At 49.1% G+C, this 13,295-nt stretch overlaps 1 protein-coding gene across 1 annotated transcript; it reads right to left on the bottom strand.

The window, feature by feature from the left end:
• Positions 1 to 2,348: 2,348 nt before the first annotated feature.
• LOC132515626 (uncharacterized) lies at positions 2,349 to 3,141 on the bottom strand (the record flags this gene model as incomplete). The annotated part of the gene is made up of 3 exons (XM_060141990.1): positions 2,349 to 2,438; positions 2,698 to 2,760; positions 3,085 to 3,141. Coding segments are annotated over 3 exons (210 nt in total), but the record flags the coding sequence as incomplete, so codon positions are not given.
• Positions 3,142 to 13,295: the final 10,154 nt, after the last annotated feature.

Consider the following 13,295-nt stretch of genomic DNA (forward strand, 5'->3'; position numbering starts at 1 on the left):
ATTTGAAAAAGAAGAATACAGAGGGAAGAATCAGTCTACCTGAGTCAAGACTAATTGTATAGCTACCATTATCAAGATTGTGTCATGGTAGCAAAGGGAAGTCATGTAAATCAATGGAATAGAATAGAGAACTCAGAAACAGACCCACACAAATATGCCCAACCGATATTTGACCAAGATGCAAAAGCAATTCAACAGAAGAAAGATAACCTTTTCAAAAAATAGTGTTGGAACAACTGGACATCCAGAGGCAAAAAATCGAATGTTGAACTAAATCTCACACCTTATACAAAAACTAATTAAAAGTTAATCATGGACTTAAATGTAAAATATAAACTTAGAAAAAAAATAGGGATATAGGCCAGCCGCAAGTTCTTAGAGATGTCTGACACCAAAAGCACAATCCATTCAAGGAAAGATTAACAAATTGGGTTTCCCCCAAATTAAAACTTTTGCTCTGTGAAAGACCCTGTCACAAGGATGAAAAGACAAACTGTATTATGGGAGCAACTATTTGTAAACCACGTATCTGACAAAGGAGTAGTATCTCAAATATATAAAGACCTCTCAAAACTCAACCGTCAAAAAGCAAACTATCCAATAAGAACATGGCCAAAAGGCGTGAGCACGTATTTTACCAGAGAATGTCTACAGATGGCAAATAAGCACATGAAAAGATGTTCAGCTTGGTTACCATTAGGGAAATGCAAATTAGAACCATCATGAGATCTTCTTACACATCTTCCAGAATGGTTAAAATAAAAAAAAGTGACCATACCAAAAGCGGGTGAGAATGCGAAAAATCTGGCTGGCGAGAATGTAGAATGGGACAGCTATTTTGGAAGACAGTTGGGTAGTTTCTTAAAAAACTAAACTTGCAACTACCATACGTACTAGCAATTGAATCTCTGGGCATTTATCCCAGAAAAGTGAAGACTTATATTCACAAAAAAAACCCCTGCATAAAAATGTTTATAGCAGCTTGATTTATAATCGTCAAGAGCTCCAAAAACCCAGATGTCCATCCACAGTCTACAGTTAAGCAAACTGTGGTGTCTCCATACCATGGGCTAGTACCTGGTCATATGACTATTGATGTTCACACCTGGACGAATCTCCAGGGAATTTCGCTGAGTGAAAAGAGCCAATCCCCAAAGAGTCTATGCTGTATGGTTCTATTTATATAACATTCTTGAAATAACAAAATTATAGGAATGGAGAACAAGATAGTGGTTGCAAGGAGCTATAGAGTGTGGCTTATAGGTGGGTGTGGCTATAGAATGGCAGCATGTGGGATTCTGTGGTGATGGGAAGGTTCTGTATCTTAAGTATATCAATGTCTAGATCTTGGTGTTTTATATTTTATTGACGTAGAGTTGATGTACAATGTTGTGTTAATTTCTGCTGTACAGCAGTGATTCAGTTATCAATCTATAAATCTATCTATTCTTTTTCATATTCTTTTCTACTATGGTTTACCACAGGATATGGAATATAGTTCCCTGTGATATACAGTAGGGTCTTGTTGTTTATTCATTCTATATATAATGGTTTGTATCTGCTAATCCCAAACTCCCACCCCACCCCTCCCTCACTCTCCCCCCTTGTCAACCACAGGTCTATTCTCTGTGTCCTTGAGTCTGTTTCTGTTTCATAGATAGGTTCATTTGTGTCACATTTTAGTTTTCACATATAAGTGATATAGTATAATGTTTGTCTTTCTGACGCCACCTCGGCAAGGAGATCAGGAGTAAAGTGGAGGCACTAGTTAGGCCAGGAAGTCCCTCCAGACCCCCTCCCAACAGCGGCCAGAGCCATGCTGTTAGAATCTTTCAAAGGCTTTTTTGCACTTAAAGAAGATTCTGGAAGTGCCTTCCTTCCTAGATCTTGGGGCCTGCATCATTATGCCCCTGTCCACTGGGCTCCCCCAAACCTCCCCCTGCACTGGCCCCTCCTTCTCAGTCCCACTCGGGAGCTTTGGACTGGCCCTGCCCCTGCTGCAATTCTGCCACTTCATCCTCAGAAACAGCTACGGGTGTGGTGTTGATCATGGTGTTGTGGGTGCTGACTGGGGGCAGCTGGGAGCTGTCTATTTGCCCCTCAGTGGGATTGGCTACATAATCTACACCGTGGCTGCCCTGCAGTTTCCCACAGTGGTGTTTGGGCAGGAAGGACACCATGGGCAGACAGTGGTTGGGACTCCTTAGGTGGCATGTGGCAGGGACCCAGGAACCTAGGGGCAGAGTGTGCCCAGTGAGCTGGAGCAGATGGGCTGCACGCCAGTGGTCCTGTTGGCTGGGGGTCCAGGCTCGCGACCCACCCTGCAGCCTGCAAGGCAGAGCTTGGGCTCAGGGCTCCAGCTGGGCTTGCTTGCTCTGTGAAGGCCAGGTCTGCCCACTGCCAGACTGCAGAGACCATGGCGAAGACACCAGGGGGCCCTGGAGGACACGAGAGCAGAGCAAGTGGTCCAGGAAAGCCCAAAGCAGCCCCAGGCAGGAGACAGCCCTAGTGCCGGGAGAGGAGGGAGCGGTGCCTGTGTGTGTGCGCATGTGTGTGCATGCATGTGTATATGCACGCATGTGCATAGATATGGCTGTATGTGTGCACATGCATGTGTATACTGTGCACATGTGCACGTGCCTATATGTGTATGCATGCGCACACACAGCTGTGCATGTATATATGTTCATGCACATGTGTGCATACATGTGTACACATATACGGGCACATGTGAGAACACATGTGCGTATGTGCATCTATCTATATGTGTCCATGCATACACGTACTGCATGTGCACACACATACATGTGCACATGTATTTGTGTATATGTATGTGCATATATGGCTGCATGTGTATATATGTGCACGCGTGTGCACCCATACATGTATATGTGTGCACATGTGCATGCAAATAGGCACATGCATCCATGTGTGCACGCATATGTACATCTGTATGTGTGTACAGGTATGCACGTATGTGCACACATGTGTATGTGTGCACACGTGTACACGTGCATGTGCATGTTATGCGTGTGTACTCCTATGTGTACATCTGTGCATGTGTGTATATGCACATGTATGTTTTATATGTATATGTGTACATATATGCACGTGCATGTGTATATACATATGTATGTGTGTATGTATGTGTGTGTGTGTGTGTGTATGTGTGTGTGTGTATGATCTCCTAACACAAAGCCTCCTTGCCCATTAAGAAATGCAGTCCTCTTGGAATCAGATTCTGGCCCCATCAGTTTCCCCAGTCAGGAATTGCGGTGGAGCAGGGGATGAGAAGGGGGGAGAACTTTTCCCCCCACACATTCCTGATACATTCAGGAGGAAAAGCATTTTGCCAAACAGGAAGAAAGTATAAGCCCATTTTTAGAGAGCTTGCTTTAGAAAAACAGAGAAATGGCTGCTTAGGAAAATCACTGGAAAGATGTACAAAAACATGTCAAGTGGTACATTTGCAGTTTGGAATTTCGGCTAATTTTTATTCCCTTCTTTTGGCTTGTCTGCCTTTTCTAAAATTTCTACAATAAACATCTATTACTTTGTAATAACAACCAAAAAGTTATTCTAACAGTTGGCCCAGAGCTGTGACAAATGTTTCGATGAGTTGCCACCCGAATGTGTGACACGCTTACTTCTGCGGATGCCCAAACACGGCGGGGGCGCTGCTGAGCCATCGGAGATGATCACAGGCTTCCTTCCTTGGCCGCTTCTCGGCTCCCACCGTCCTGCTGCCCGAGTGTTGGAGGGTCCGTCTTCTCGGGATCCGTAGGTCTTGCTGGCCCCTCAGTGGGTCGGGTACTTGTCACAGAGTCCCTCCTGCTACCCTGGCCCCCAGCGCAGAGACTCACACTGGTTTCCCCGGAGGGGCTGGTGTGCGCTCTGCGGCCTCTGGGTGTTAGGTGTGGTCCTGGTTTCTCAGGGTCTGGTCTTGAGAGCGGTTTTGACGTGAGGTCCTGGGCCCAATGCCTGGGGTCAACAGTGTTTCCAGTGACCTTGAGGAAATCCCTTAGCCTCCCAGAGCCTCTGGTCCCTCTTACATAGAAAGGGGTCCATCATGTGCTTACTGCAAAGGGCTGATTCAGAAGAATAAACAATGTATGATGCATCTAAAGCCCTGGCACACAGTAAGCACTAAACAGGTGTTGGTTATTGTTGTTATTCCCGTCTGTGCAACGGGAACATTGGTAGACAGAATAATGGTCTCAGAGACGTCCAAGTGCGAATCCCCAGAACCTCTAAATGTGTTAGGTCACATGGCAAAGGGAGGATTAAGATTGCAGTTGGAATCAAGTGTGCTCATGAGCTGACTGTGACCCAGGGACAGTGTCCTGCATTATCCAGGTGGACCCACCATAACCACAGTATCCTTGTAAGTGGACGGAGGAGGCAGAGGCAGAGGCAGAGATGTGATGATGGCAGAATCAGGGTCAGAGAGAGGCTGTGGCTTTGGAGATGGAGGAAGGGGCCATGAGCCAGGGAGTGCACGTGGCCTCTGGGAGATGCAAAAGGCCCCGTGGGACCCGTGTCATCCCTTTGAACTATGCAGCTGTGAGATAACAGACTTGTGTTGTCACTAAATTTGCAATCTGTATGGCAGCGACAGAAAACTACTGCAGGTGCTCTCAGCTTTTCTCACCCAAGACGGGGCTGGGAGATGGGCAAGGTCTCAGGCCCCCGGTACACCCTCCTGCAGCCTGTGTGTGGAGCAGGTTCTAGCAGCTGGCCTGCCTTACCTGCCTAAGAGGTGGGCCCCTTTCTTGACAGCTCTTGGGTGTGGTTTTGTGGGGTGGGGTTTGATGCTTTGGAGAGGTGAGTGTCTTCAGGCTCTTGATCTCAGAGCAGGGCCTGCCCAGTGCCTCCAACTGGATCTGGTTTCCAGAGCTTTCCTTTGCCCACCCCTGCGTCCTCCCAGATGCCTCCTTTGCAGGGGCTTCCTTGAGGGTGCAAAGGGGGAAGCCCGCCCCCACTCACTCAGAGCTGAGGAATATCTCGAAACCTCCCCAAGGCCAGTCTGTGAAGTGTGCCTGAGAAGCTCTGATACACTCTCTTGCCGTGAACGGGGAGAGGTTTGCAGCCACTCTCATTAAAGGCTCCTCTTTTGGTGTGAAATCGCAGCTTCAGAAGGCTGCCGGGGAAGAGGCAGGGGAGGGAAAGCTTGCTCCGGGAGCGGGGCAGTGATGGAGAACCAGCGTGGGCATCACAGCCTCCCGCCTCCAGGGCCATCACACCTGCCCAGGCTTCCAGCGGCTGGGTCAGCAGGGCCAGGGGGCTCACCTGCTGTCCCCACCTTTTGGTCTTCTGCCAAGACCTGGATGGCTTCCTGAGCTCTGCAGAGAAGCCTTCAGAGACCTCCTCTCCAGTCATCCCGACTTTCCTCAGCATTGCAAGCTGGCCACTCTGACAATGACCACTGGGTCCAGCACGGCTCTAAACCCATTTCCTGAATTGGGTAATTTAGCCTCCGGACTCTCAGTGTAGGAGGCACTATTATTGCCCCTATTTTACAGATGGGAAAACTGAGGTATAGAGAGGTGTCTCAATTCCCTCCAAGTCACACAGCTAAGAAAGTAGCAGAGCCAAGATTTGCACTCAGGCATGGGACCCTGGCACCCACATACAGAGCCCCCTGCACACACAGACCAGGGACACACTCCAGGCTGGGGAAGGGTCCAGAGTCGCTCTGCAGTTATATCCAAGTGAATACGTGGCAGCTCCAGCATTTGGTTCGCTCCAAGATTTCGAGGCCGAGCATTATTTTTGGGTCCAAAAGGATAGATAGACAACGAAGAGTGGAATGCAAAGTTCAAACAGAAAACTTTACAGATGGTTGGGTTTTCGGCGGCCGCCATGGACAGGGGCCCCTGAGAGCCTAAGGTCATACCCTTTGCTGTTTTTGGAGTTTCTCTGCAGGCAACAGGAAGTCTGGAATTGGGCATGAAAGCCCGTTGTGAGTGCGAGGTTCTCGGCGGGGGTGGGCCGTCTTTACCTGTGTTTTTCTCGCCTGTCTGCTGACTCCTGGCCATCTCCTCGGCCTAGTTCATGGTCTTCCAGGGGACTCTTCACACACTGGACTGAAGTGTCCATGGGAAGGGAGAGCAGAGGAATGTTCCTTGAGAGTTTGCAGCTCAAGGACCAGAATCCCCACCAGGGTGACGTTTACTGTTTTGGGAAATCGCCTCTCCAGCAGCTTCACGCTTTCTTTTGAGGACAGGCAGGGGGGCTGCTGGTGTACTGTCTCCAGGGGCCGGGTTAAGGAGCTGAGAACTGGAGGCTGCTGGCGGCCTCAGCTCCGCGTTGAGCCAGCAGGTAGTCTGTGCTGTGGTCCTGCTCTGGGATAGGGCTTGGTCCCCTCCCAGGTTGGTCTGCCACTTCCTCGTCCCTGAGGGCCTGTGCGCCACCAGCGTGTCACCCCAAGACCCCGAGCGGGCAGGCTCGCTCACCCTCAAGGTTCTCAGGTCAGAAGCGGGATTTCTTACTGACTCATCTGTTTAGTCTGCTCAGTAATGCAAGGATGGAGACCATCCGGGGAGCCAGCATTTGCTGATGTGTGCAGTCCTTTTCCCCTCTCTGGGCCTCAGGTTTTTCCCCTGTGAAATGGGCCACAGGCTCTCTCGGTCTGGTGTAGTTCCAAGCATCCCCCATCCCATAGCTTCACCCAACAAATTCCCAGTGCGGGGGCTGCCAGGCAGGGTCTCCAGCGATGGGTAAGGGCAGGCTCAGGGTCAGGAGAGCATGTCAGGACAGAACGGGAGGGACTCTGAGCCAGAGGGGCTGAGTTTATCTCCTGGCTGGGCTGTGATGAACTTAGGAAAATGATGCAATTTCTCTTTTTTTTTTAAGGATTTTTTTTTGATCTGGACCATTTTAAAAGTCTTTGTTGAATTCGTTGCAATATTGTTTCTGTTTTGTTTTCTTGGCTGTGCGGCATGTGGGATCTTAGCTCCCTGACTAGGGATTGAACCCTCGCCCCCTGCATTGGAAGGCGAAGTCTTAAGCACTGGGCCATCAGGGAACTCCGAAAATGATGCAATTTCTTGTGCTTTGGTTTCTTGGATTGGAAAACGGGAGTAATGATAGTTTTTACTTCCAGGGTTGTTGTGTGGTTAAGTACCATATTTAATCGTAATAGAAACTTCCAATAACTTTAGCTATTCTTTTCCATCAGTCTGATTTCTATCTTTTGTTCCAGCCCTTCCTGGTTTCTTGTTAGCGGGCCTGGGTTTCTTTCAAGGCCCTGAGCGTGTAGGCTGTCCTTGTGGCCTATTGGAAAAGTCAGCTCTGGGTACAAAGGACTTGGCAATTGGTACTCACAGCTGCTGCTTTAGTGTCATAGGTGGATGCCACTTTTCATGCCCAATTCAGAGTCAGAGCACCTGAGACACGAAGGACTCAGGCTGTCGACTGAGCCGACATTTATTGAATGCACATTACATTGGGCGCTGGGCTGGGACGGCGTCATCCCTTCTGAGTTAATGGATGCTTCCTCTAGGAAGCATCTGCACTCTGCAGCGTCCCCTCCCTAACTCAACCTCTTGTGCAAAATGGGTGCCTTGACTCCCACCTGAAGCCCCTGACACCTCTGTCTGCTCCCCCTGGCTCCAGGGCATGGGGCCCCCACTTTCCAGAGTTCCTGGGGCCTTTACACTCTCTCCAGTTCTTTGGCATCACTGAGCCATCTGGTCTACCTACCATGTGGCCAACAGGGTCTAGAGCCTTCTTGCCTTTGTACCCATTCCCACCTCCCCTGCCTCAGGGAGGGCACTCACGGCCTGAGGGGGAGGGGGGTCCCTGGCCTCCACCCGACTCATGGCCTCGAATCGACAGTGAGGGGTCTGGGCTCAGGGCACAGCTTCAGCTCAGGCCTGTGGGTGCTTCTGCGCATGTGGCTAGCAGGTGACAATGGGGGGAGCTCTTGTCCCTGGAATGGAGAGGGTGAATGAGCCTCTAATGGGATGCTTGTTCTCCCTAAAAGGCTCTTTAAGTAGCTGGCTTGTGCAGAAGAATTTGCATGGAATTTGCAAATATTCCTGCTCCTTCAGCTCTGAGAGCTTTCTCTCTTAATAACGGAAACTTGTCGCTATTGTAGGAGCGGCACACACTGGGTCCAAGTGCCAGACGGGAGGCTTTATTTAGAATAATTCCAGATAAACAGTTCTGTGACCCTGCTAAGTGCCTGTGCTTGAAGTGTCTCAGTCTCTCTTTGGTTTTGAAAAATTGCTTCCCTGCCTGGGCTGCTGCAGATCCTCGAGGGAACACCTGCCTCCTACTGTCCGTGTCCTTAGCCTCTGCTGTCTGGGGGCTCTCCCCTGGGGAGGAGTGGGATGACATTCCTGCCCAAAGTGGCAAGTGCTATGGACCCAGGGCTGAACTAACCTTTCAAGATTCTTTGCATTCAACCCAACTGGCTGGGCTTCTCCTGCTCAGAACGAGGCTGGAGCAGTGGTATTTCTAGAGGGCACTTGGGTTGGTAGCTGGTTATTCTACTTGTCAGAGTTTCTACTGGATTCTGCTGGCTATAGAAACCCTGGTCTGGTCATTTATATTAGTCTGCTAGGGCTGCTGCAACAAAGTACCACAGGCCGGGGGGCTTAGACAGCAGAGATCCATTGTCTCACAGTTCTGGAGAAATCCAGGTGTCAGCAGGGTTGGTTCCTTCTGAGGGCTGCTAGGAAGACTCTGGTCCATGCCTCTCCCCTGTGTGTATCTCTGTCTGAATTTGCCCTTTTAATAAGCACACAGTCATATTGGACTAGGATCCTCTCTAATGACATAATCTTAACTTGGTCACATCTGCAAAGACCCTATTTCCAAAAAAGCCACACTCACAGGTACTTGAGGTTAGGACTTCAACACCTTTTGGTGTTGAAGGAGATTCTCTTTCTGGAAGGAGATCCGGTCCCCAGCAGGGAAAACATGGCAAACCATTTCTGGGGCAAATCTGCTTTGCAAATAATGCTTGTGTTGGGGGTTTTCTCACACAAGGTTTCTTGCTGACTGCTACTTCTGTCCTAAAAACAGAGGAGAGGGTTCTTCTCAGAATAAAGAAGGTTGAGAGCCAGAAACCACAGAGAAAGAGTGGGTTCTCAGAAGCAGCAAAATGAACTCGGGCTGTGGCATCTGAGGGCCTGGGTGTTGGAGGAGGTCACCGAGAGGACATGACTGCCAGAGGTTCCTCACCCCTCCCTGTCCTTGAATGTCCATCATTCTCACAGTGGGAGCCATGTCCAAGGACGCAGCCCTGAGAGAGTCAGGTGTTGTTAAGACCGTCTGAGCCCTGTTGAGGCCTCTGTATGAACTTTTAAGGTTCACGTGGGCAGGTGCCCAAGTCAAGCCTCTTGTGTCAGTTCCCTGCTCATTGACCTGCCTCCTGCCAATCCTGGGTGTCAGTCTCTTTCTTCTGTCTCCCCTTGCCCTCTGTGTATGAGGCCCTTCTGTGAACCAACACTGGAGAACCAGGCAGGAGAGGGGAAGTGGGTCTTGGGGAAGAGGTGTCCTTGGGGGAAATACCTGCTAGCCATTGCCCTCTATCTGGGGAGGGGAACCTGTATGTCAGATGCTTGTGGATGCTGCATAAATACGGGGGTGCCCTGAAAACACCAGTTGCTTTAATGCACTTGTTTGAGGAGCCGTGCAGAACACACTGTGGCAGAGAAAAATGGATGGCTGTGTAGTGGACTGGCCTCCACCAAGGGCAGGTCGGCTGGACCCTGATGCCCAACTAGAGGCTGAAGTTTGAGTCAAAAAGTAGGAGGAAGAGCTGAGATTAGGGAAGGATGTGTGGGTGTCCACTGCTCTGTTCACTTTGGGCTGGCAGACAGGGTGGGGAGCCCCTTTGTTTTGCAAAGTAGGAGAGTCAATGCGCTTGTGACCAACATGATCAGGACATTAAGAGGTAGAGTTCCTGGGAAAATGAGGAGAGTGAAGATGACGACGTTGTGGTGATTAACAGAAAAACAGACAGGTGCCCCATGCCGTCTGACCCCAACACAAAGGAAAATTCTACATAGTAATTACCCTAGACTTCTGATTATAGAGAATTATACCCCAAAACTCCTGGGAGGAAACTTGCATCCTTTCTCTGTCCCTTGAAGTTGTAACTCTTATCACTTCTGAGATGTGAACACCTTGGGAGATGACTAAACACTGCCCGTGATTGCCTGAGACTGAAAAGAAAAAAGGGGAAAAGAGGCTATTTAAAAATGCAGACTGCTATAGAAGCCCCCTTGCTCCAAATCTAGTCTACAGCCTCCATAAGATTACTCGTCAAGGGCAAATACAAATCTTAAGTTTTCTCCACAAACACTAGTAAAAGTTTTTAGCCATGTGAGTGGGTACTTGATTCACAGTTCAAGTTTTGGAATGAAAACTATGCGGCCTCTGTGTCTGTCTGTATGAACGTTATGTATCTGTGATGTTTTTCTCCCTCCAGAAGTATTGTTAAAATTAATTTGTAAAAGTTTTATTGGACAGGCATAAAAAATAAATTTGATATCAATATCTTTACTTAAAAAGGAAACAATTTTCTTTCATCTGTTAAAAGGACAAAGTTTTATGGGACTACTGGTCTGTTCTTGATGGGATTGTGAAAGGTTTTTCTTTACCTTTTAAGTAATCTGCCTAAAAAACAAAGATTCTGTGTTTTATCAAAATAGTTTCCCGTGCTTCATTTTGTCTTTGATTACTTAAGGAAACGGAATCTTCCCTATTAAAAGAGCCAGTTTTTTATTTTTTATTTTTTTTTAATAATCACGTAACTTCCTGTATTTGCCTGAGAAGTCATTAGTTGTCACTCTGGTTAAATGGACAACTAAGTATTGTATTACAATGACCTGTAATCCTATTTAATCAAGTGTTTTAAATAAACTTTTTGATATTTTTGACAAGTTTCCCCAAATAAGGTTCAAAGTGAAGTCTTGTTGACCTTGAGCTAACTTTGCGATTTTCCAGGGGCCCCCTGGAACATCTTAATAGATGTGTTTTCTCTCCTTGTAAAAGAGAGATAGTAAACTAATTAGGCTTATTTGATATGTTAAATTACATGGGAAGTATTGTCAAATAAGAAGTGATACTCGACTTTCTTTAGGGTATATTTGCATGAAATTCCTAAAAATCTGATATGTCCTAGTATAATGTTATCACTCATAATTTAAAAATGTATGTCACAGAAATAACCAAATTTCCTTGTCAATTGCATTATAATGAGCTCTCATCAGATCTTTAACCATGACCATTTTAAAGTTTTGTTTTTGTTTTGTCATTTACAGACAGTTTTTGCTCTGCTCTCATGCTTTTGCAAAAGAGTTCCTGTAAAAGGGCTTCATCATCAAGGAGGTTCATGGAAAAGACTGACAAGTACAGGTTTCTGATAACTAAAATCAATTTGCCTTCCTGTGAGAGGGGCAATAGTGGACCTTTCAAGTGCATCCTGAGGCAACCTGCACAGCACGCTCCTACATGTCATGGGACAACAGCTCGAGACCTGTCCCCATCCTCCTTCCCCACGTCAGTAAGACAAGCCCCTTACACTGATGATCCTATGTTAGCATGTGAAGACTGGCCCCTGCTGTAGGATGCTCTGCAGGCTTTGCTGGACCATCTGTGAGGAGGGGGATGGGCAGTAGGACCCACAGAAAAGTCAAGGCCTGGGCAACACTGTAAGGTTACTGGGAGTTGTTGGGTTGGGTACAGTGCATGCTGTCCCAGAAGCTGTGATTGATAAGTTACAAGCCTAACCAAGCCCTAAGAACATGATCGAGGTGTGAGCCTTTGCAGGGATTTAGGGTCTGGAGAACTTTTATTCCCTTCCTGGCACAGTGCCTCCATCCCTGGACCTGGGGGCCAGAGCAGCCCCTGCCTTTGAGAAGCAAAGACACTAGTGAAGTGTCTTTAGAGCTCTGGGCATCTCCCGAGCAGGGCTGCATTGCGTTAGATGTGCCTGTGACTCTGGAAGGGGTGGGCTGGGCACTGAGGCAGAGACACAGAGGAGAGAGAACTCCCTGGATTTGGTCCCAGCCCTGGGATGGAGCAGGTGCCCCAAACACCCACAGAGGGCACTGGCTCCTGGCAATGCACAAGTGCTCCCCCAGGTAGAGCTGGTCACGGAGGGGGCAGCACAGCGAGGTCAGACCTTCCCTTCCTACCTAGGGGTGGGTTGAGAACATCGACCCCCTCTGCCCCAGCTCATGTCCCCATGTTGACGAGGTGGCAACCTGATTTATAGCAGAGGTGTGCCCTGTCCGCCAGCCCACTGTCGCTAGAAATGCGGGTGGTCCTAGACCCTTAGAGTACGTGGACCCTGCAGACGCCCCTGCCCTGTTCCTGTGGGGGTCTGTGGAGAGGGAATGGGGGAAATTCCCACTGACGCCTGGTGTTCAGGTGCCTGGAAGCAGGAAGGAACCCCAGTAGCCAGCAGGCTGAGCTCAGAGCAGCTTGCCTGTTGGTCACTCACGAGTCCTGAACTGACACTTGGGCTGCTCCAAAGGGATGAACTCTACGGCTTTGACACTGGGAAGCTGAGCGCTGCATGATCACGTATAAGCCCTGTGGGGTCAGGATGTGTGGAAGGACGCTTGGGTTCAGTAACCGCATGGCCTGTGTGTTCTAAACAACACTCAAGGCCATTGCCAGGGGAGTCTGGGGCCATTCTCAGGTGAGGGATTGGCAAACTGAGGGCTCTAAATATGCCTTGTTTGGTCTGGGTGCTGCATCTGGCCTAACCCAAGCTCTCCCGTCACCCTGCAAACCTGGCTGCCACCATTAGGGGAGCAGGGAAGCTGAGACCACGAAGGGTGCCTTCCATACACAGACAGTCACCTCAGAAAGGTCATGAGGTGCAAGACCGGGCAGACGAACTTGACACTGACGGAGGGTCTGTCTCCCCTGTAACTGGCAAGCAGCAGCATTGGTAGAAAGCATGGACATTCAAGCAGCAGATTAGATTACTAACAGGAAACCCCTTGGCCGGTGGACCAAGCACTGTCCCAGGCTTTACTACATTTGAATGATCGACCAGGAGGGCCTGTTGCCCCATAGGCCCGACTGGGGGCCCCACGTGGTAGAGGTGTGGAAGTGAAGGAGAGAGCCGTCCCCCGACTCTCGAGTAATCCACACGCAGTGATGCTGGGAGCGCCAGGCGCCATCCTGCCTGGGAGAGGCGTCATCTGCTGAGATTTGTGATGGGATGTCCCACCGGATGGGTGAGTTACTTCACGCCCCTGGGTGAGGGGGACTGCTCAGTCTCCAGCGGGACCCCGTTGTTCTGCTGCCAGCCGGACCTGTAG

The sequence above is a fragment of the Lagenorhynchus albirostris genome, chromosome 2 (genome assembly GCF_949774975.1).
Source record: "Lagenorhynchus albirostris chromosome 2, mLagAlb1.1, whole genome shotgun sequence".
Lineage (NCBI taxonomy): Eukaryota > Metazoa > Chordata > Mammalia > Artiodactyla > Delphinidae > Lagenorhynchus > Lagenorhynchus albirostris.